Below are 21,803 nucleotides of genomic sequence, written 5' to 3' on the forward strand. Positions count from 1 at the left end.
CCCTTGGTATCTCTGATTTTCTTGAAGAGATCTCTAGTCTTTTCCATTCTGTTGTTTTCCTCTATTTCTTTCATTGATCGCTGAGGAAGACTTTCTTATCTCTCCTTGCTATTCTTTGGAACTCTGCATTCAGATGCTTATGTCTTTCTTTTTCTCCTTTGCTTTTCGCTTCTCTTCTTTTCACAGCTATTTGTAAGCCCTCCTCAGACAGCCATTTTGCTTTTTTGCATTTCTTTTCCATGGGAATGGTCTTGATTCCTTTCTCCTCTACAATGTCACGAACTTCTGTCCATAGTTCATCAGGCACTCTATCAGATCTAGTCCCTTAAATCTATTTCTCACTTCCCCTGTATAATCATAAGGAATTTTATTGACTATGCCAAAGACTTTGACTGTGTGGATCACAATAAACAGTGGAAAATTCTGAAAGAGATGGGAATACCAGACCACCTGATCTGCCTCTTGAGAAATTTGTATGCAGGTCAGGAAGCAACAGTTAGAACTGGACATGGAACAACAGACTGGTTCCAAATAGAAAAAGGAGTACGTCAAGGCTGTATATTGTCACCCTGCTTATTTAACTTCTATGCAGAGTACATCATGAGAAACCCTGGACTGGAAGAAGCACAAGCTGGAAATCAAGATTGCCGGGAGAAATATCAATAACCTCAGATATGCAGATGACACCACCCTTATGGCAGAAAGTGAAGAGGAACTCAGAAGCCTCTTGATGAAAGTGAAAGAGGAGAGGAAAAAGTTGGCTTAAAGCTCAACATTCAGAAAACGAAGATCATGGCATCCAATCCCATCACTTCATGGGAAATAGATAGGGAAACAGTGGAAACAGTGTCAGACTTTATTTTTCTGGGCTCTAAAATCACTGCAGATGGTGACTGCAGCCATGAAATTAAAAAACGCTTACTCCTTGGAAGGAAAGTTGTGACCAACCTAGATAGCATATCCAAAAGCAGAGACATTACTTTGCCAACAAAGGTTTGTCTAGTCAAGGCTATGGTTTTTCCTGTGGTCATGTATGTATGTGAGAGTTGGACTGTGAAGAAGGCTGAGCGCCGAAGAATTGATGCTTTTGAGGTATGGTGTTGGAGAAGACTCTTGAGAGTCCCTTGGACTGCAAGGAGATCCAACCAGTCCATTCTGAAGGAGATCAGCCCTGGGATTTCTTTGGAAGGAACGATGCTAAAGCTGAAACTCCAGTACTTTGGCCACCTCACGCGAAGAGTTGACTCATTGGAAAAGACTCTAATGCTGGGAGGGATTGGGGGCAGGAGGAGTAGGGGATGACAGAGGATGAGATGGCTGGATGGCATCACTGACTCGATGGACATGAGTCTGAGTGAACTCCGGGAGTTGGTGATGGACAGGGAGGCCTGGTGTGCTGCGATTCATGGGGTCGCAAATAGTCGGACACGACTAAGTGACTGATCTGATCTGATACCTGAATGGACTAGTGGTTTTCCCTACTTTCTTCAATTTAAAGTTGAATTTGGCTATAAGGAGTTCATGATCTGAGCCACAGTCAGCTCCCAGTCTTGTTTTTGCTGACTGTATAGAGCTTCTCCATCTTTGGCTGCAAAGAATATAATCAGTCTGATTTCAGTGTTGACCATCTGGTGATTTCCATGTGTAGAGTCTTCTCTTTTGTTAGATATATTTTTTCCCAAATGATGAAATCAATACTGAAACATACAAAGTGCCTTGACTAAAAATACCTTTGTAAAAAGTATCTCTTTTGTCCATTCATTCATTCTTGTATTCACTGAAAATTTGTGCTAGTCATTCCGCTCCCTGCCAAGAATATAAATGAAAAGAAAATGACATCCTTCCCTTTAGTAAGTTCAAAGTAGAAGAAAGGTTATAAGTAAATTTCAAAAATATTTATTACCCATGTGGATAGGAACTGCATACTTGCATACTGTATCCTTGCATACTGTCTCAGTAATGAGTGGAGTTTGAGAAAGGTTTCATTCAGGAGATGGTGTCTGAAGTATCTACTGGGATATGAGTCAGTATTTGTTAGGTAGAAGTCATGAAAGCCTTTCTAGATGAACACTACATGCACAATTCCATGGAAGAATGAGGACACAGAAATATGGGCTTGCTGAGAGTAAAGGCAAGGCTGAATAGGTAGTTGTTTTCCCATGATGGTGCGATTTTTCTTTTTCCTGTCATCTTCAATCATCTTTTCAGTATACACATAGAAGAATTATTTAGGTTTTGGGGTTTTGTGATTTGGTTCAGCAAAAGACAAAGTAATTGAGAAAAGTGTTTGTAGTGTGTAGTGATGCTCTGTGGAGTTTAGACCAGATCAAGAAAGAAGAGAGGGTTAAAGGCATGGTCTGATAGATTGAAATAAAAAAAGAAGGTTCAAAGGAGTTGAGGCCATGATGAACTTGGTGAAGGGAAATGTGGGAGTCAGGAAGTGACAGCTGGAAGGATGGGAGGTTGTGACTCAAATTGGACTCTGGAGACCAAATGTTCTTCCAATCCCATTGTGAGTTGCTTTCCTGATAAGATAAGTAAGGTAGCAAATGCATTTGTCTAGCAAAATAAATGAATTGCCAGATTTTAAATTTTTTCCCTTCAAGAAAAATGCTATGTAGCTCCACTTTCATATGCTTTTGATTCTGACTGTTGCGTGATAATTTGTAAAATAATCCCTTTTTTGTAAAATGGGTAACCACATTTTTTAAAAGCCTTTTTTTTTTTTTTCAGAGCAATTTTAGCTTCACAGCAAAATTAGAAGGAAGGTACAGAAATTTCCCAGATGCTCCATGCCCCCACACATGCATGACCTCCCCCATTATGAACATCCCCCACCAGAGTAGAAGGAACATTTTAACAAGTGATGAACCTGGGTTAACACACCATAGTCATCCAGAGTCCATAATTTACATTAGTGTTCACTTCTGGTGTTGTACACTCTGTGGGTTTGGCAAATGTTTAGTAATATGTATTCATCATTACAGTAACCATGCAGAGTATTTTAACTGCCTTAAATATCCTCTCTGCTCTGCCTGTTCATCTGTTTCTCCCAGCTCCTCAACCCCTTGAAACTACTTGTCTTTTTACGATCTCTATACTTTTGCCTTTTCAAAATGTCGTATATTTGGAATCATTCAGTAGGTAGCCATTAGTGACTGGCTCCTTTCACTAAAATTCCTGCATGTCTTTTCATAGCTTGATTGCTCATTTCTTAACACTGAAGAATATTCTATTGTCTGAATAAACTTTTGATAGTCAAAAGGTATTCTTGCCATACTTTATTCTGAATTAGGAGTTCTAAGTACAGTAAGTATATATAAAGCTTTAATAGTATCCTTCTAGATTCTAAAAAGTAATAACGGTAATTATGATTTGCCTCTCCCCCCCACACAAGTTAAATGAGACTATATTGATATGTCTAAATTTGGCCTTCCTCTTTACTTTGGAAATTTTGTGATTGGGGGAAATTGTTATAAAGACCCACTAAAGAAAAGGCAATGCCACAGGCAATGCTAATTATCATTTAGTTGAAGATTTTCTAAGAAAAAACTAAATTAAAAATTCTTTCTTTCTTATGAATCATATTTATTATCTTAATCTGTTTTGGCTAATCATCTGAAGAAGCTCCCGAATTCATGATTTCTTGTGGTTGTTGTTAAGGAAAGAAAAAATATAGTATTAAATGGAATTAAGGATAATGTGTAATAATTTTACATTAGGAATCATCTAAAATGGGTATCAAGTCAGCAAACATTTGGTACATTTACATATTCCTGTATTTTATATTGGAAAAATAAAAGTTGTAAATTTTAAAGAAGTCTTGATGCATGTATATGCCATGAAGATTTTTGTCATTAAAAGAGAATGTGACTTAAATTTATCATTGCTTATCTCTGAAATTATCGCCTTTCTATTTACAAATTTTTATTTTTATTTTATTTTTTTACTTTTGGCTGTGCTGAGTCTTTGTTGCTGTGTGCAGGCTTTCTCTAGTCGTGGCGAGTGGCGGCTGCTCCTCTTGTGGTTGTGTGGGCTTCTCCTTGTGGTAGCTTCTCGTTTCGGCTCAAGGATCTCAGCAGTTGTGGTGCGTGGGCTTAGTTGCTCCATGGCAGGTAGGATCTTCACAGACCTGGAATCAAACCTGGCTCAGTGGTTACTGGACCACCAGGGAAGTCCCTGCCTTTGTCTTATTCCCTGAATTTCATAACCACACTGGGATATGGGTGCGGAATATTTCACAAATCGAGCATATAGTGCCAATATTTAGTCTTCACCTGTTTGACCTGAATTCAGCTAAATCAGTGTGTTTTACTGCTGTTGTACCCACCTACTGATAAGTCATTGAGTTAGTGACCTTCTCTTGAGATTTAATATTTTTTCTCTAGTCCAACACTGTCCACAAAAACTTTTTATAATGATGGAAATGTTGTGTATCTGTGCTGGCCCACATAATAGCTACCAGCTGTATGTGGTAGTAGAGTACTTGAACTATGGCTAGCGCACCTAAGGAGCCTGTTTGTGAAATTTGATTGAGCTTTAGAATTTTTAAATTTGAATTTAAATAGGCATGTAGATAGTGGATACAACTCTAGTTTTTCTGGAGGAAAAAAGGCAGATAGAGGAAGAGCAGAAATTTAGGAAACCTGTTGCTACTGCCATGTAGAATAACCAGTATCATAATTCGTTTGAGTTACTGCCATTCAGCAATAATTCTACCATTTTGGAAAAGTTGTAGCCAGGCCTTCATATTTCCATTGATGAGATTTCATTTGAAACTGTTGCATTTGACTCCATATCTTTGGAATTTCAGTACTCTTGACTCATTGCCTACAGGTCTGTTTTGTTTGTTTGGCTGACTTCTTATTTTTAAATTTTCATCCTTTGCTTTTTGAAAAGAATCCCTGGCCACTTATGCAGGCTGACTAATAGTCCTGAAAAAACTTAAAAATCTTAATATATATTCCATTGCCGTTTCTCCTCATTGAAGATTGAGGAAAAGTTGAGTGAACATGCATATCTATCTACTTTAAATCATTCTTAGAGACATTGTGTTAGTTTCATTATGAAAACTTCACATTTTAAAATTAGTTACCACTAAAACTAGCTAGAGTTATCTTCCTACTCAGAAACTGAAATAATAATACATTTTCAAACAATATCAATATGTTTTAAATAAATGAGCTGTATAGGTAGGTATGCATCTTTTAGAATAGGACACAGCTGCTAACTACAGTTCTCAGCACTCTCAGTGAGAGTCATTATGTAACCTTTTGAAGCTAGTTTTTTCTGTAGTAAATACCGATTTTTAGAAGGGTCATAGATTCTGTAAAATACATTTCAGGCTGTAGGACTCCATGGAAATGGAGTTCAGTAATTAAATACTAATTACCTTCCAACTTCTCATGTAGCATGGCTTGATGTTAAGTCATGCCAGTATTTTAAGGGAATATATTATTCACAAAGAAAAATAAACTGGGGAATAGTTGTAAAACAGTTTTATTATGTGTTCAGAAATGCAAGACAATTAAGTGGTTGGACTAAATGTAGGTTTTAATTATCTCTAAAATGAGGATCTTTACTTAGCTTTTCTTGTGAGACCTCAAGTAAGAAAAGAAACGATACCAAAAACTAGTTAATGGAGTGTATTTCTTCTCATCAGAGTCTTAATTCCTCATGACGTAAAGTTATCGTTAGGAACATTTAGAAGTTTGGTAATCTTACATCCCAGAGATCAATTTATAGCCTTGAAATACTTTTTTTTTTTAAGAATGAAATTTTTATGCCTATGTAAACAATTGATAATCCGTTGTTCTGTTAGGTTCATTTGGGGCATAAATCCTTTTGGAGGAGGGAAATAAAAGCTTCTAAAACTTTACAATCCTGTTTCTTTTGAACATGAAAAATTATTGAGGTAAAAATCTATTCATGGTTGATTCTGTTAATCTGATTTGCTCTGGGGGTAAGGAAAGCTTTAGACCAGAAGTAGGGTGCTTGAGATCTATTTTCAGGAATCATGCCTCTCTCTCTCCACCCCCCTCACCCTCCTTTTGCCCAGGCCACACAAACACAATGCGTCAGTTTTTAACATTGAATTTCCCATGTCTTTTTAATTTATGGACATCTATTTAGGACATATTTTCTACAGCCTGATGATGGAATCAGTGGGTGATTGGCAATGCTAATAGGGATCTGTGTGAATGATCTAATGGGAAATTTCAAGTTCAAATGGAATTATCCCAGATGTAATGATGTTTTTCTGCCAAGGTGCCTCTCACTTACCCTATGCATGGTTAGTTCAGTTCTTCACTGCCCCTCATATCACTACCTTTTTTGTTATCTCCACTGGCGTTATCCTTATCCTACTTGTGATGCACATGCCTAAACTAAATCCATAAAAATTCTCTTTTTATGGACTTCCTTTCTTCTGATTTTGTTGCCCCACTCTACTCCATAGTACCATCAGGTGTGTTTCCCCTAAATATTAATTTAAATGTCCATCTTATTCAAACCCTTTTTGTGGTTTCCTAATTACCTTGGAATAAAATTTACACTCTGGAGTCTTCCACAAGCTAACTTTCTTTTAATAATACTTTCAGTATTTTATCTTCACCCTTTATTCACATAAAACCATGTATGGCGAAGAAAAAAATAAAAATGTTTCCTTTCAATATATGAAAACTGTTTACCCTAAAAGAATTAGATATTCATATGCCTTTTCTTTTATTCACATTTCCTTAATCTGGGTAGCTGAATACTTGAACTTGCTTTTTGAGGGTTCACTTCTAATTATTGATGACAAGTAGATAATCTATTAGCTTTTACCCATAGAATATTACTGATGCTGCTATATTTCATGTCAGATTAGTATCAGGCAGATAATTTTTGGTGGTTATGTATGAGACTCGAATTTTTCGTTGTATAGAATTTCTCAAAAAGATAGATAGGTACTACTCTTATCCTGTCTTCAAGTTTCCAGAACTGAGGTTTTGTTTTTTTCAATTTTTTAAGTCTGTTGAATTTGTTACAATATTGGCTTCTGTAGTTTTTATGTTCTGGGATTTTGGCCGCAAGACATGGGATCTTAGCTCTCTGACCAGGGATCGAACCCTCACCCCCTGCATCGGGAAGTGAAGTCTTAGCCACTGAACCACCAGGGAAGGCCCTAGAACTGCGTTTTTCTGGTCACTGAATGTTTTCTGTCACGCTCCATGTTCGTTGTACCTTCAGTGAGTCCCTGTGTCCTAGTGCATCTGGTGGGCTACAGTCCATGGGGGTGTCACAGAGAGTTGGACATAGCTGAGCACACATGCACACGCAGACACGCACACGGCTGAGTGCACACAGACACACACATACACATTTCAACTCCAGCCCCCGCCCTCTCACTTTCCACCACTATGTAATTTCCCTCAATTCCACTTCTCATACTCGAGTCACAGGCATGTCCTGACTGCCTCCAGGTTACCTCGTTCTCATTCTAGCTCCATGGCTTAGCTCACAGAGCGCTTTGACTTTCACGCTCCCTACCTGTATCCTGTGGTTGTTCAGTCGCCAAGTCGTGTCTGACTCTTTGCGACCCCATGCTCTGCAGCATACCAGGCTTCCCTGTCCCTTACCATCTCCTGGAGTCCACACACATCCTACCTATGATGAAATGCTAAGCCCTCCTTTCTGAATGTTGTTAATCTCTTTTTAACAGGTATTCTGTAGAACTTTTATTTTTTTGCTACGCAATTCTGCGCTTAAAGTCATGATAAATTTCATGTATCGTGAAATTTTGTTTTCCCCTAACCATATTATATGCACTATGAAATACTTACTGCCTTTTTTTTTTAAATCATAATGCTTTGTACAGAGAGAAAAACACAATTGTACCCAATAGATGTATACTCCTCAACTGCTGAATGGACTTCAGAATAACAATAATAGACTCCATTGGGGTCACCAACCTTATCTTTGATGTTTCCATATTAACTTCAATGGATTATTTGAATCACATCAACAATTTTAGACTTCATTATATAGGTACTTTCTTTTCCTGTTACAGTACACGCAAGCATACGATTGCTTACAAAACCAAAATCTGATAATTATCTGGTGAAAAAATTTATAGAGATGTTATCATTAAGGTATTGTTTACTCTAGGTCACCCTAACTTAAGAATTCTATCATGTGAGTTTTGCAAAATTTTATGATAGGCTAAAACAATTGATCACTTCTAAGGTGTCACAGTGGCCACTATATTTCCAAATGCTTTTTACTTGTCAGGGTTAGGAATAAAAATTAGAAAAAGTGGAGTGGTATTTATTTATATGTCATGGGTTTTAAATTTTGTTTAAAACAGAGTAGGGACATCCCTGGTGGTCCAGTGGTTAAGACTCCACACTTCCAGTGCAAGAGGTGTGGGTTCGATCCCTGGTTGGGAAAATAAGATCGCACATGCTGCACAGAGTGGCTTAAAGATTAAGTAAAACAAAACAAACAAAAACAAAAACAGACTCTCTTCCTTTTTATCTGGGAAGAGAAAAAAATCTTCTGTTGACTCCACTGACTGCTCCTTTATGAGGAAGATTTTTGAAGCTCAACATAGGCATCCTGGTGAAATTTGAGCATAGTCACTGCAGAGCTGACGTTTCCTCCACAATCGTGTGCTGCCGCATGGAACTCAAAGGGCCAGAAAAGCCTTCTTTCCTCCTCCTGTGTCTGTATGAACACGAGGAGTATTCGTCTTCTGTGGTGTCAAGAAAGGGCAGATATCTGTCACTAATTAGACCATGTCACTGGAGAGAATTTTGCAATAAAAAAGGAAATATTTCTCAAGCTGATTGATGAAGTAAGTCCCTAATGACCAGAATTACTTCACTAAGATTGAAATTGATATTATCAGAACCATATGCTCATTACATCATCATAACTCTTTTTTAGCATGTGCCAGGTGGCATAGGTATTAGTCTTTTTTCATCAGTAAAACTAAATTTGTCTATTTTTATTTAAATTTCTAATATATTTTGAATATATGGAAGCATCTCAAATTTCAGAGGAATCAAGTAACATATGAAAAGTATTATCTATTACTGGAATACTATATGTAAACCGAAGATTTCTGATCAAGTTTCATGTGTAAATGTCTGGATAATACATTTGTACATACATATTTTAAATACTGTGGTACTTATTCTATCATTCTTTGTCATACTTTGCCATATAATGGAATATAAATAATAGCAAAAATTACAGAGAGCCTAGTATTTGTCAGGAATTTTTAAAGTGTTTTATGTATTCAATGGACTTCCCCTGTGGCTCAGATTGTAAAGAATCTGCCTAAAATGCAGGAGACCTGGGTTCGATTCCTAGGTTTGGAAGATCCCCTGGAGAAGAGAATGGCTCCCCACATCAGTATTCTTGCCTGAAGAATTCCATGGACAGAGGAGTCTGGCGGGCTTCAGTCCATGGGGTTGCAAAGAGTTGGACATGACTGAGACACTAACACTTTCACTTTTCATGTATTCAATATATTAATTCCACAATAACCCTATGAGTTAAGATACCTTTATTATCTCCATTAAAGTATACGTCAGATGCCATGGATTCAGTTCAGTTCATTTCATTCACTCAGTTGTGTCTGACTCTTTGAGACCCCATGAACTGCTTCCCTGTCCATCACCAACTACCAGAGCTTGCTCAAACTCAAGTCCATCGAGTTGGTGATGCCATCCAACCATCTCATCCTCTGTCGTCCCCTTTTCCTCCTGCCTTCAATTGTTCCCAGCATCAGGGTCTCTTCCAGTGAGTCAGTTCTTTGCATCAGGTGGCCTAAGGATTGGAGTTTCAGCTTCAGGATCAGTCCTTCCCAATGAACATTCAGGACTGATCTCCTTTAGGATGGACTGGTTGGATCTCCTTGCACTCCAAGGGACTTTCAAGAGTCTTCTCCAACACTGCAGTTCAAAAGCATCAATTCTTCAGTGCTCAGCTTTTCTTTATAGTCCAACTCTCACATCCATACATCATGACTACTGGAAAGACCATAGCTTTGACTAGACACCATGTTTGACTTTGAAACCATGGACTATTTAACCATTTTGAGTCTTAGTTATTTTTTTTTACCTGTGAACTGACAGTAGTGCTTCACAGGGTTACTGAGGAAAACGAATGCTGGTCTGGAGTTAGATACTTGGCACATAGGCGCTCAGTAACTTCTGCCCTCCTTCCTGTTTCGGTGAACTGACTACTAGAAAGAGACTAAGTCCCTAATTGTATACAATACACTTTCGTGTACAATATTCTGTGAGATCTTTGAGGTCACCGAGTGTCAGAAACATAGTAGGTACTCAGTAAATATTTGTTTTGTGAAAGGACTCTAAATATACCAGTGGTGGAAAATATGTTAAATTATTGTTTCAGTAATTCAAATCATTACCAATGTCTGATTAAACCACCTTGAAGAGAAAGGCCTTAAGTGTTGTCTCTGATAATTCCTACCAGAGGCATAACATCAACAAATCAGACCCAATTACCAGTAACAGGAAATTTGCGTCCTGTGTATGAAGATGATGCTGGAGATTTTTAAGACTTTGTTGAGATTTTATCTTCCTTGGTCTTTGCAGTTGGGGTCATGGCTGTTTTCATGCTCTTCTTATATAAGATGCATTTTGCCTAGGTCTTAGAGTAGTATTTTTCATTCTTAGTATCCTAATCTATGTTTAACATTTTAAAATCATTGGTGGGGAATTATGAAAACTTTCATATTTCTCTTTTGCTGTGGTTAAAATATAAAGAATGAATTAATGCCTTGTTACCTAACAGGGTGCCATATTCCCATCACTTTGGCTAATGAGCAGTAGGCTGTTATTTAGGATGATGGTGCTGATGGCTGGTCGTAGTGGTGGTGATGATAATGGCAGTGACTGTGGTATTGAAATGAGGTTGAAAACCAACCAAGAATGGATTACTTCTCCTCAAAGCCTAAAAGTGGACTCTGGATTTTGATGGAATTTAACTTCTTCTTACTTCACGAGAACTATCTTATTAAAACAAGATGAGCTTTTTTCCCCTAGGAATTAAAAAAAAAAATCTAACAGTTGAAATGATTATGTTGAGAGATGCCAATCTCTCCTAGCAAGAATCCCACTGATGGGCTCTGTAGTTTGTATATCAAAGTGAAAATAAATGTCAGTTACCCAAAGCAAGATGTAGAGCTAAGAGGTCATTTCTCCAATAAAACCTGGATATAGATATAGATGGATATTCAACCTGATTAAGTAAAAGCTGAATCATTCTGATCATTTTTATTCAACAGTTATTTGGTCAAAATGCAGTTATGCTTGCCTATGGTTGTTCATATTCTTTCTGATTTTCTTATTGTCAGCAGAAATATTCTTTCCAGGGCAGTGGTAAATTTCTCACCTTCTGTGGGATGATGTCATCCCATCTGTATGTTGCACACAGACTTACTTCATGACCCTGAACAGCACCCTATATCCAGGCTTTATTGGAGATATGACCTCTTAGCTCACTACATCCTGGTTTGGGTAACTGACATTTATTTTCACTTTGATATCTGAACTACAGAGCCTACCAGTGGGATTCTTGCTGGGACAGATGCCAAGCCAGTTCTGGCAGAGTTCACTGGAAGGCATCGTGTTTAGCCAAAAATCCCAGGAGCTGCTGAATCTTTGCAGCAATCCTATGTCAAAATGAGGTAGATATGAGAAACCTTTTATTTGGGGAAGGTGGGAGTAAATGTGGGTATTCAAAAAATTCCACAGAGAAACAAGTGTTCGTTTTTTTCCACTTCTTCCCCTGAAGATTGTCTGCAGCTCTCCCACAACATGTGTGGTAGTCCAGCATTTCAGAATTGATGGACTCCAGATGGAGTCACAGTTTGGACTTACTGGCTATGGCTAGTCTGCCCTTGACCTCACACATTTCTCCAGCCCTCTGTTGACTAAGAGGAAACCATAGAATAGTATTAGCTAGCAACCAAGTCTGCTGGCCGGAAAAACCCTTAAGCGTTAACTTCAAAGACAAAATTATTTGAAAAACCCAATATAAACAGGAAAAAAAAAGGGGAGTGAGTGATTAGAAGCTGCTAGCAATTAGGCACTAATTAGGTTTGTTCCATGGTATAGCTGCCCAGTGGCACCATTTGTATCTCTTTCAAATGTATAGGGATTCCTCAGGCTAGCGTTTCTTAGTGAAGCCAAACCACAATTTGCAGACCAACTTATTATGAAGATACACCACAAATATATCCAGATCTAACTGATGAACTGAACTCTCAAATTCATTTGTAGTAAAAACCTGGTTAAGTGAAAAACTCACACCCTGTCTGTTTGGCTCATCAGTATATCCCTGTAAGTTAGCACAGAGCTTGGAACATAATAATTGTGCAAAAAGCATATTATTGAATTAATTTATTTTTGTTAATACTCATGACATCTATTTCAGACATCATGCAAATGAATTTATTTTTATCTTATTGAGTGGGGCATATTTACACAAAGTAAATTATTTAAACTACCATTTATAAAACAAATAAGTCACAGGGATATAATGTACAGCAAAGGGAATTTAGTAATATAACAATTTTGTGTGGTGCTTAACTATAAAAATAATCATGCTATACACCTGAAATTAATATAATATTTAAGTCAATTATACTTCAATAAAATGTAAAAAAAATAAGCGGGCTTTAAAGAGAAAGGCAATCATTAAATATTTCTTTGATGATACCTTTGTTGATGATTAATTCTTACTCTGAAGTAGTATAGATGTAAAACATGTAATTGATTAGACCAGCCTTATCAGCATCCCAGTTACCCCAGAGAATTCTTGTATTCTTTTAGATAATAAATTTCTGATTTAATGTTTCATTTTTGAAGGTTTTTTTTTCTGCCACAGAAGTAAAATATAATATGCACTTTGAATAATGGATATTTTCTGTTAAGTTGAGCTGTTGTGAATCCATGGGCATGAGGCAGATGATCAATATAGCTGGATCTTGAGAGGTTGGCAGGCATAACAATTCTCAGAACCAAGTTAGAGTTTAGGAATGACCTGTGTTCCCTCAATGGTTTTAAGTCTCTGTTATTTACAAGTCACTGGACAATGTCAAAGGGATGTTAAATATTGTGGAGTATACTGGAATATGGAATAATATTAAAGACATGGCCTCAACCTCAGCAAAATTTATAAAAAATTTATTAAAAAGGGAAAGAACAATTCAAACAAAGCAGGCTGCTGTCAGGACAAGTTTGGTTCTCAACCTGTGTTCACTATATAGAAAGAGGCAAAAGGCTCTGTCTGGAGACCTTACCTGAAAACAGGTTTATATTGAAGTTCCAGACAAACAGGTGGAAGCCAGTGGTCAGCTAGTTGGAGCAGAGTAGCAAGGGTCCCCGTGGTAACCAGTGGAGACTGAAACATTTGGATCAGATTCATTTTACTCTCAAAAGCAATTTACCTGTCATGCTTTCGTTGCTTTTGGTATCTCTCCTGCGCTGATGGGGCCAGATGCCTGATGGAGAGTACCCTAAGAGCTCCTTCCCAGCCAGAGCCCGGGTTGGGGGTAGGAAGCCTAAGGCCAGTGTCATCGAGGCTTCAAGGGCACCATCGTACATGTGTGGTCCCAGTTCCGGCTTGGCCATGGAGCTCTTGCTGTGGCTGACTGCACGCTGCTACTGCTGTTGCTGCTTGTGCAGCTGAGCTGCATGGGCCAAGTTCTAAGCCAGGATCACCTTTATACTGCCTGCTCTGCTTCATGGTCATCACTGTGGCCATGGTCACCTACCTGCCTGCTAGGTCAACATGGTCAGGTAGTAGAGAATGTGAGTATCATCAGGTGGTTCATCCAGTCCTTCAGGTATATATATTCAAGTATATATTCCCATTCACTTTGAGATAAAGGGCCACCAGAAGCTGGAGGTGGACCACTTCTGTGTCATTGTTTCTAACCACTAGAGCATCCTGGGCACAGTGGGTCTCAAGAAGGACCTTCCCAAGGGTTGCCAAGCAGGAGCTGCTCTTCACAGGGCACATGGGCCTGACCGTGTACCTTGGTGCATCTTCATGGCTGATGCAGATAATCAGTAAACAGTCTATAATAGGAAAAGAAGAGAGTTTTATTCAAGTCAAACTGAGGACAGTGGCCTTGGAGACACAGATTCAAGAATATTATTATCATTGTACAAAATGAGAGAGGCTTATATAGGCAAAAACCGCAGTGTTGCATAAGTTGTTTGTCAAGATTAGGATTGAAACTGGCAAGAAGTAGGGATGCTTATTAAGCAAGGATTGTTTGGGGAGCGAGATGGTTGCATAGTTACAAGGGGAGACCTTGAGACCATAAGGTTGCAGCTGGCAACTGCTAGTAGATGTTTTGAGAACAGCTGTTGGTGTCCTTGAGTCTGATGCAGCTCAGAAGATTCAGGTTCTTGGTGATGCAGGAGCTTGTTTGAAACCACATCCACAGCGGCCACCTGTCTCCATTTTGAATGCTTGAACCGGTTACTCCATTTTAATTTTTTAAATCCATTCTTTAATGGTTAAAGCAGGTGTACAATGCACGTTTGATAATCCATCAACAGGCTGCTCTGACTAGCATAAAGTTCAAGCCAGATCATGTATAAGCCAGAATGACTTTGCCATCCCTCAGTATGTGAACATTTCTTTCATCATCATCCGGCAGTGCTCCAGGACCTGATGGCCCACGTGGTCTAGCGCGTGGTTAGGGAGAACCTCGAAGTGTGGTGCTGCTCCACGTGCACTCAGAATGACAATAGGGACCTGCTGCCTTTCAAAAGGAGACTTCTACCTGGTGATCCAAGTCCATTTGCCCCTTCCCTCTGTGTTGGACTCCACCTTCTCCTACAACCACAAGAGGAAACTCTTGGCCTCGGAACTATTAAGGTGGAGGTGCTGAATACCACCCCTACCCAGCAGCCTCCCTGTGGCTGATGTCGCCAAGGTCATGGACACCCGCCACCAGGCCATGAGGACCACCTGGCTAGAGAATGGACGGAGGAATCCCCGCCCCAGGACCTCATATCACTGTCCTAATCCTGCTGCTCTCCTCCTTGCATTCAGGGAGCAGGAAAGTGGAGGCCTCTTCCTGTCATTGACCTCAGACCCAGACTCCTGATGTGCCCTCAAAGGAGAGTGTGCCAGGCCCTCGCCATGCTCTGAAGGCAAGGCCTTGCCCACCCTCATGCCTCCAAGATCTGGGAGTAGGATCAGGCTGCTGCTCCAGTGGGCTGACAGGGCTGGGCTGAGCTACACGACCTTGGGATGAATGACTGGAGATGAAGCCCTCTACGGTCCTCCCCAGGCCTGTGGTACAGAGTCAAGCTTTGGGGTCCCAGCCCCAGCCTGCATCAGTCTTTCATGAAGAAGAGGGACTCTGGGGAAGCGAGGAGAGCAGACCCTGGTCTCATACAACTGCCAAAAGCTAGAAGACAGGGTCTGCATTCCTTGCCCGCCTTGGGGAGTACGTCTGCTGAGTAACTGCAGCTTTTTTGTTATTGTATATAAACAAATTCCTGGAAGTGCAAAATAAATAAATGTTATAAAGTAAAGGTGTGGTAGTGATAAGTCTGCAAATCTGCTAATAGAGGAAGCTCCTGACATCATTGGCATTTCACGCTGTGTGTTTTCTTTTTATCTGTAGAACCGCCCAAAGTCACTGTGATGCCTAAGAATCAGTCCTTCACAGCTGGATCTGAGGTCTCCATCATGTGTACTGCAACAGGTTATCCCAAACCAAAGATCGCCTGGACCGTGAATGATGTGTTTATCATGGGTTCACACAGGTACTGGGTTTGTATCATGTTCTTTGTTTTTACTGAGTAAGAGGAGTTGATGAAATTTCTGGTCAGAACTAATCTGACTAAATCTCTGGGGTTAAGGGAAGTTTGACACAAATCTGCAGCTTTAGATTTTCTCAATAGGCCAGGAAATGTCCATAAAGTAATAAATGATGGATGTCTAGAGTCTGAGGTTCTTGAGTGTTGAATTCAACAGCTAGAACTGAGTATTTCCTTACTTTGCTTTGTAAACAGAACACTGTAACAGTTGATTTACCATGAATAATCGTGTGCTAAGTCACTTCGGTTGTGTCTGACACTCTGTGACCCTATGGATTGTAACCCTCCAGGATCCTCTGCCCATGGGATTCTTTAGGCAGGAATACTGGAGTGGTTTGCCATGCCCTTCCTCCAGGGGATCTTCCTGACCCAGGAATTGAACTGGCATCTCCTACGTCTCCTGTATTGGCAGGCACGTTCTTTACCACTAGCACCACCTCGGAAGCCCGTGAATAATTGGAATGGGGATAATAAACTTTCTGTGGGTAAATTGATGTGCATTTAACCCATCCACTAAAGGCTTGGTCCTGGGATTTGACAGGAGAGAGAGGCAGAAGCAAAGGATGGAACAGTAGCTCTAATTAAAGTGTATGCAGACTTTCTTCATAACTCAGGTTCACCGTTGCCTCTCATACTACATTTCTAATTGTAGTATTTTATTCTGCTGGATGCTTTTAAAAGAAAATGAATCCTCTCATGCTCAAAGAAAGTAATAAACACTTGGGACATAAACAGTGAAGTTTCCAGCCATCAGGCTCCCATTACTCTGGGTTTGTCATGAGAAGATGATCTTAGCTGTGAGCCAAATTCTATTCCTGGTCTCTTCAGGGACTCACTTGAGACATGAGGCATTGCATCTCTCAGGTTTTCATTTTGAGGAACTGTTTAGCTTAGAAGTTCACACAGAGCAAGATTGCCTGGGTGCAAACTTCGCTTCTTCCCTTTACTGACACTGACTTGGGGCAATTTGTATAACCTCTTTGCTCATCTGTATAACAGATAGAATAGTAATATCTAACTCATTGGATTGTTGCTGCTGCTGCTAAGTCACTTCAGTCGTGTCCGACTCTGTGCGACCCCATAGACGGCAGCCCACCAGGCTCCCCCGTCCCTGGGATTCTCCAGGCAAGAACACTGGAGTGGGTTGCCATTTCCTTCTCCAATGTATGAAAGGGAAAAGTGAAAGTGAAGTCGCTCAGTTGTGTCCGACCCTCAGCGACCCCATGGACTGCAGCCTTCCAGGCTCCTCCGTCCAAGGGATTTTCCAGGCAAGAGTACTGGAGCGGGGTGCCATTGCCTTCTCTGCATCGGATTGTTAGGAACATTTAAAACATGAATAAATGTAAAGGTGCTAGATCAGCCTTGGCACATGCCAATTACTAGATATATGGAACCTATTGTTATTATTCTGGAGAAGGAAATGGCAACCACTACAGTATTCTTGCCTGGAGAATCCCATGGAGAGAGGAGCCTGGCCGGGCTACAGTCCATGGGGTCGCAAAAAGTCGGACACGACTGAAGCGACTTAACACACACACATATATTGTTACTATTACGATGTTTCTTCTTATATAGTGATGCTATTAATTGTTTTTGCAATCAGCACCAAAGGCATAACTCTAAAGTATTTGAAGATACTTGAAGGAAGTTGCTATAGTTCCTTGATCCTATTACTATTTTCAATTTTATTTTCTTTTTGTCTATAGGTATAGGATGACCTCAGAAGGTAACTTATTTATCAAAAATGCAGTTCCCAAAGATGCAGGGATCTATGGTTGCCTGGCAAGTAATTCAGCTGGAATGGATAAACAGACTTCTACCCTCAGATACATTGGCAAGTATAATCAGTTTAAAAGCCAGTTCAAATAGGATGAATATCATATCAAGTAATGTAAAAATGCAAATTAATATTGGAATGAGTCATATCCAGTTGTATAATTTTTTTTTTGTCTCACACACTGATTAAAGCAAATATTTTAACTAAGTTAAAAGTTCAGGAAATGAATAGCTTCATTAGTCAACAGAAATCAAGGAAGATTCCAGATTATGGAAGAGTTTCTGATTGCCCATCGAGTTCTGTCCTTCCATGGTTGATCTATACTTTGTAATATTTTACTTACAAATCAACAGATTCTATATTTTTCCTAGTTTACCTCAACTTTTGTTTTACATTTTCCACTTACGTCCATATATGTTTGAATTTATATATTCATACGTAAATGCATATATATGAAATTGTTTATAACATTTATATTATAATTAAATATTTATAACATTCCTGTCTCTATCTAGATATTATTTTTGCTTTTCATCTTCAGTTTTTCCTCTCCAAACTCAAATATTTATTGAAGATAAATATTTTATTTTTCTTATAATAATAAATAATATCATGACAACTATTCTATAATATCACATAATATATTAGAATATATACATTCTAACATGTAAATGTAATCTAATCTATTATAATACATAATCATATATTCTAATAATATATAATAGAATATTTCTTTTAATTTGATGTTTCTTAGACAGAGAAAGGACATGGGCATTACATACTCAATCTCAGTTTGTAAATTGTAAATAATTAGTGACTAGAAATTCACTCTTTCTCTCATTTTTATTTACCATAGTTCATAGTATAGTATGTGGAGAGGAAGGAGTATAAAAGAGTCATAATAAAGACTGAGAATTATAGAGGGTATGTATAGATGAGGGAGGTAACAAAAGTTAAATACTCACCTAAAAGCCTGGGAAGAGTGGTTTCATTTGTAGAAATTAGAAAGGCAGGTGGTGAATAAGTTTTTGAAGGGAAAATGGGCTTAGATTTAGAGATGACAATGAAAATCAATCACAGAACACCCATGTGGAGAGAGACCAGACAGTTGGGAATAGGATTTGCATTGCAGAAATGAATTTTGGTTCATTCACAAAGAAACCAAAATATTCCACCCATTTATTTAACTTATTAATCACTCAAAGTATGTAAAATGCTATGCTAGAGATTATGGAGTGTAAAATTTTTTAAAAAAAGTACATTATGAGGCCCTTATTTTTCAAGAGTGTGAATAATGAAAGTAGATATACATAAAGAAATATGATAAGGAAGACACATAAGCACTAACGTGGGAGGCTGGCAGAGGGAAGAGTAATAATTCCAGACGGGGAATTTGCAAGCATTTCTCAAAGGAGACAGGATTTAAGCTCAGTCTAGAAGACTGAGTGGGATTTAAAGACTTGTGACAAAGGGTGTCAGGCAGAGGAAACAACTTTAGCAAAAGTAGGAAGATGGAGAAAATAGGGCATGTTTTGAAACAAGTGTGGCTTCATACCTGTGGCAAGTCAGAAAGTGTAAAGGGGGTGAAATTCAAGAAAAAGCCATGAACCAATATGAGTTTCGAAAGCCAGACTAGGAAATTATGAAATGCAATCACTGAAGTTTTCTAGCCAGGTAGTAACATGATCTTTGAGAAGTTAACTCTTGGCTTTGTTTAAAACTACCTCAGTTGAAGTTGGAAAGACCTAAAATGTTCAATTCATTTAAAAAAATGGGTGCGTAAATGGAAGCATTAGGCAAAGGGGTGAATTAAAGACAGCTAAGGAAAGAAACTTAGAGGATGTCTGCATTTAACATCAAAGGGGAAAACAGAGTCAAAAGTGGGAGACTGCTTTTTATAGGTGCGAAGTTTAGCCTTAAGTAAGCATTAGTCACTTAGTCATGTCCTACTCTCTTTGATCCCATAGACTATAGCTCCCCAAGCTCTTCTGTCCATGGAATTCTCTAGGCAAGAATACTGGAGTGGGTTGCCATTTCCTTTTCCAGGGGACCTTCCCAACCCAAGGATTAAACCTAGGTTTCCCCCATTGTGGGCAGATTCTTTACCATCTGAGCTACAGAGAGGAACTCCAAAAAAAGTTTAACCTTAAAGAACAACTGTCTCTGTAGATAAGACATGAATATCCTTAAAGTCACATAGAAAATGCACATCAATTAATTGAAATATGCATCAGTTGTGTACATTTCAAAATGTGTATCTCAGAGAAAATGTGCATCAATTAATATCCTAAATTTTTGGACTCTGTTTTAGCAGAATTATTTTTGCCTGATATTCTTTTGGTTTTTATAGATGATCTTTTATCACACATCATTGTGCATATACATTAGAAGAGTTTATTTCTATTTATTATAAATACTGAGATGGCCACAGGCACATAAATAATGATTGTTTTTTTTAATGGCTTCATTTAGTAAACATAAACAAGGTGCACGTGGCATTGTGCTAGGCTTTAACTGTTTGCATGTTTGTTGTTTTCAGAAGCCCCGAAGTTGATTGTAGTTCAGAGTGAGCTCTTGGTTGCCCTGGGAGATACAACAGTTATGGAATGTAAAACCTCTGGTGTTCCTCCACCTCAAGTTAAATGGTTCAAAGGTACATTTCTTAAGTATGTTCATGTCTGATTCACTTAGTATTGCTCTCTCTTTTGGATAAAAATAATTTGTTAAAAATTTGTTTTGGTGTGTGACTTAGCAGCCCCATAAAATGTGTTTATGGTCTCACTAGAGACGGCAGTTCAACATGCTGCACTCTGAATTTCAGCATTTGACATCTGGTGTGGATTATAGAACCGTGAAAATCAAAGCAGGAAAACTTCTCCTCTGCTAATCCAGCTGAACATTCTCTTTGTTAGTTTAGGATTGTTTCCTGTAGAAAATTGTCCAGGAATACTCAGTTCATGTTTAAAATAGCTTCTCTGATTTCAGTTCACTTTGCTTAGGCTCTCACAATTAGGAAGTTTCCTAGATTCTGCAGATTACTTTTCTATAAAGTGCTCAAATAAAGACTCGTGTTAAAGCTTACAATTGAATACCATTTGTGATTTAAAGACAAATGTATTTTGTGGTCGGCTTTATCATGCGTGCTGGATGTTTATGTCAAGTATAGAAATGATCTGCCCCTGTTTGTGACATAAAGGTTCTGCCTCTGTGATTCTGTAATAAAATAATAATAATGTGCTGCTTGTCCCTGGTGAAAATGCCCTTGGGCCCTGGTCCAGGCTCAGATGCTGACAGTGGCTATCTCTGCAGAGTGTCCCGCTCCTGTTTCTCTCAGTTTTTCCAGTCTATGAGAAAGAAAAATCCCCACAAACACCCTGAGAGGGGAGGTTGCTAGGATTATTGAGATGCTGTTTGCAAAATACTCTTTAATCTTCAGATGAAAAATGCTAAATAGTACAAAGCACTATTGTTATGATTCTGTTTGTTAAATCACAGACATTCCCATAGCAACAGGTTGATGTCATAATCACAAAATTGTGAATTCACCTCGGGTTCAAACTCTTGGGGAACATGAGGTGAAAAAGAACATGAAGCTTTATGCAGAAAGCAAATACTTTCAATAACATAAATCAGAAACAGGGAGGGAAACAAGGAGATAATGTCATTTTTCATAGTTTTCCTTGTTAAATGATTTTTAAGTCTTTGTGTTTTCTCTGATAAGAAAGCATTTGTGGATTTGCTTCTTAATTAGGTTTCAGTTCTATTTCAGTCAACAAAAATGAATTTCCCTAATTTGAAATGCTTAAATCTTTAACTTTCAAATGAAATAGATAATAGTTTCAAACTCTCATCTTAAAGAAATCCAGAAAAAATGTGTTATAGAGGTAGTTCTCTTTTTTAATTGTCATCAGGAGTTTATATTAAAAATAAAAATGTTTTAAAAACTAATAGAACCTGGTGATTTCTCTGCCTGTGTAGAGCTGAGTCACAGAAAGAGTCTTTTATGCTCTCAGATTGGGGCTACTCTCCTGAATAACTTTGTATGTCAGTTTTGGCCCCACAGATACCTTGGGATCTAAATGAGGAGTTAGGGAACCAGCCAGCCACCACATGGAAGATTCTAGAATTAACTATGCATTTGTTTCTCTTCTCGACTAGAG

The 21,803-nt window shown here is 38.6% G+C and overlaps 1 protein-coding gene across 4 annotated transcripts in view; it reads left to right on the forward strand.

Moving 5' to 3' along the window:
• The window catches only part of HMCN1 (hemicentin 1), a 537,282-nt gene that overhangs the window by 234,762 nt on the left and 280,717 nt on the right, over positions 1-21,803 (forward strand). For 3 of the 4 annotated variants that reach the window (XM_027565583.1, XM_027565584.1, XM_027565586.1), the window contains exons 12-14: positions 15,671-15,812; positions 17,573-17,700; positions 20,183-20,296. In XM_027565583.1, the coding sequence (XP_027421384.1) occupies positions 15,671-15,812; positions 17,573-17,700; positions 20,183-20,296 (384 nt within the window). Of the gene's footprint in view, positions 1-15,670; positions 15,820-17,572; positions 17,701-20,182; positions 20,297-21,803 lie in introns of those variants that run through there. The other variant, XM_027565585.1, reaches the window with a different exon arrangement.

This window comes from Bos indicus x Bos taurus, chromosome 16, assembly GCF_003369695.1.
Source record: "Bos indicus x Bos taurus breed Angus x Brahman F1 hybrid chromosome 16, Bos_hybrid_MaternalHap_v2.0, whole genome shotgun sequence".
Classification (NCBI taxonomy): Eukaryota; Metazoa; Chordata; class Mammalia; order Artiodactyla; family Bovidae; genus Bos; species Bos indicus x Bos taurus.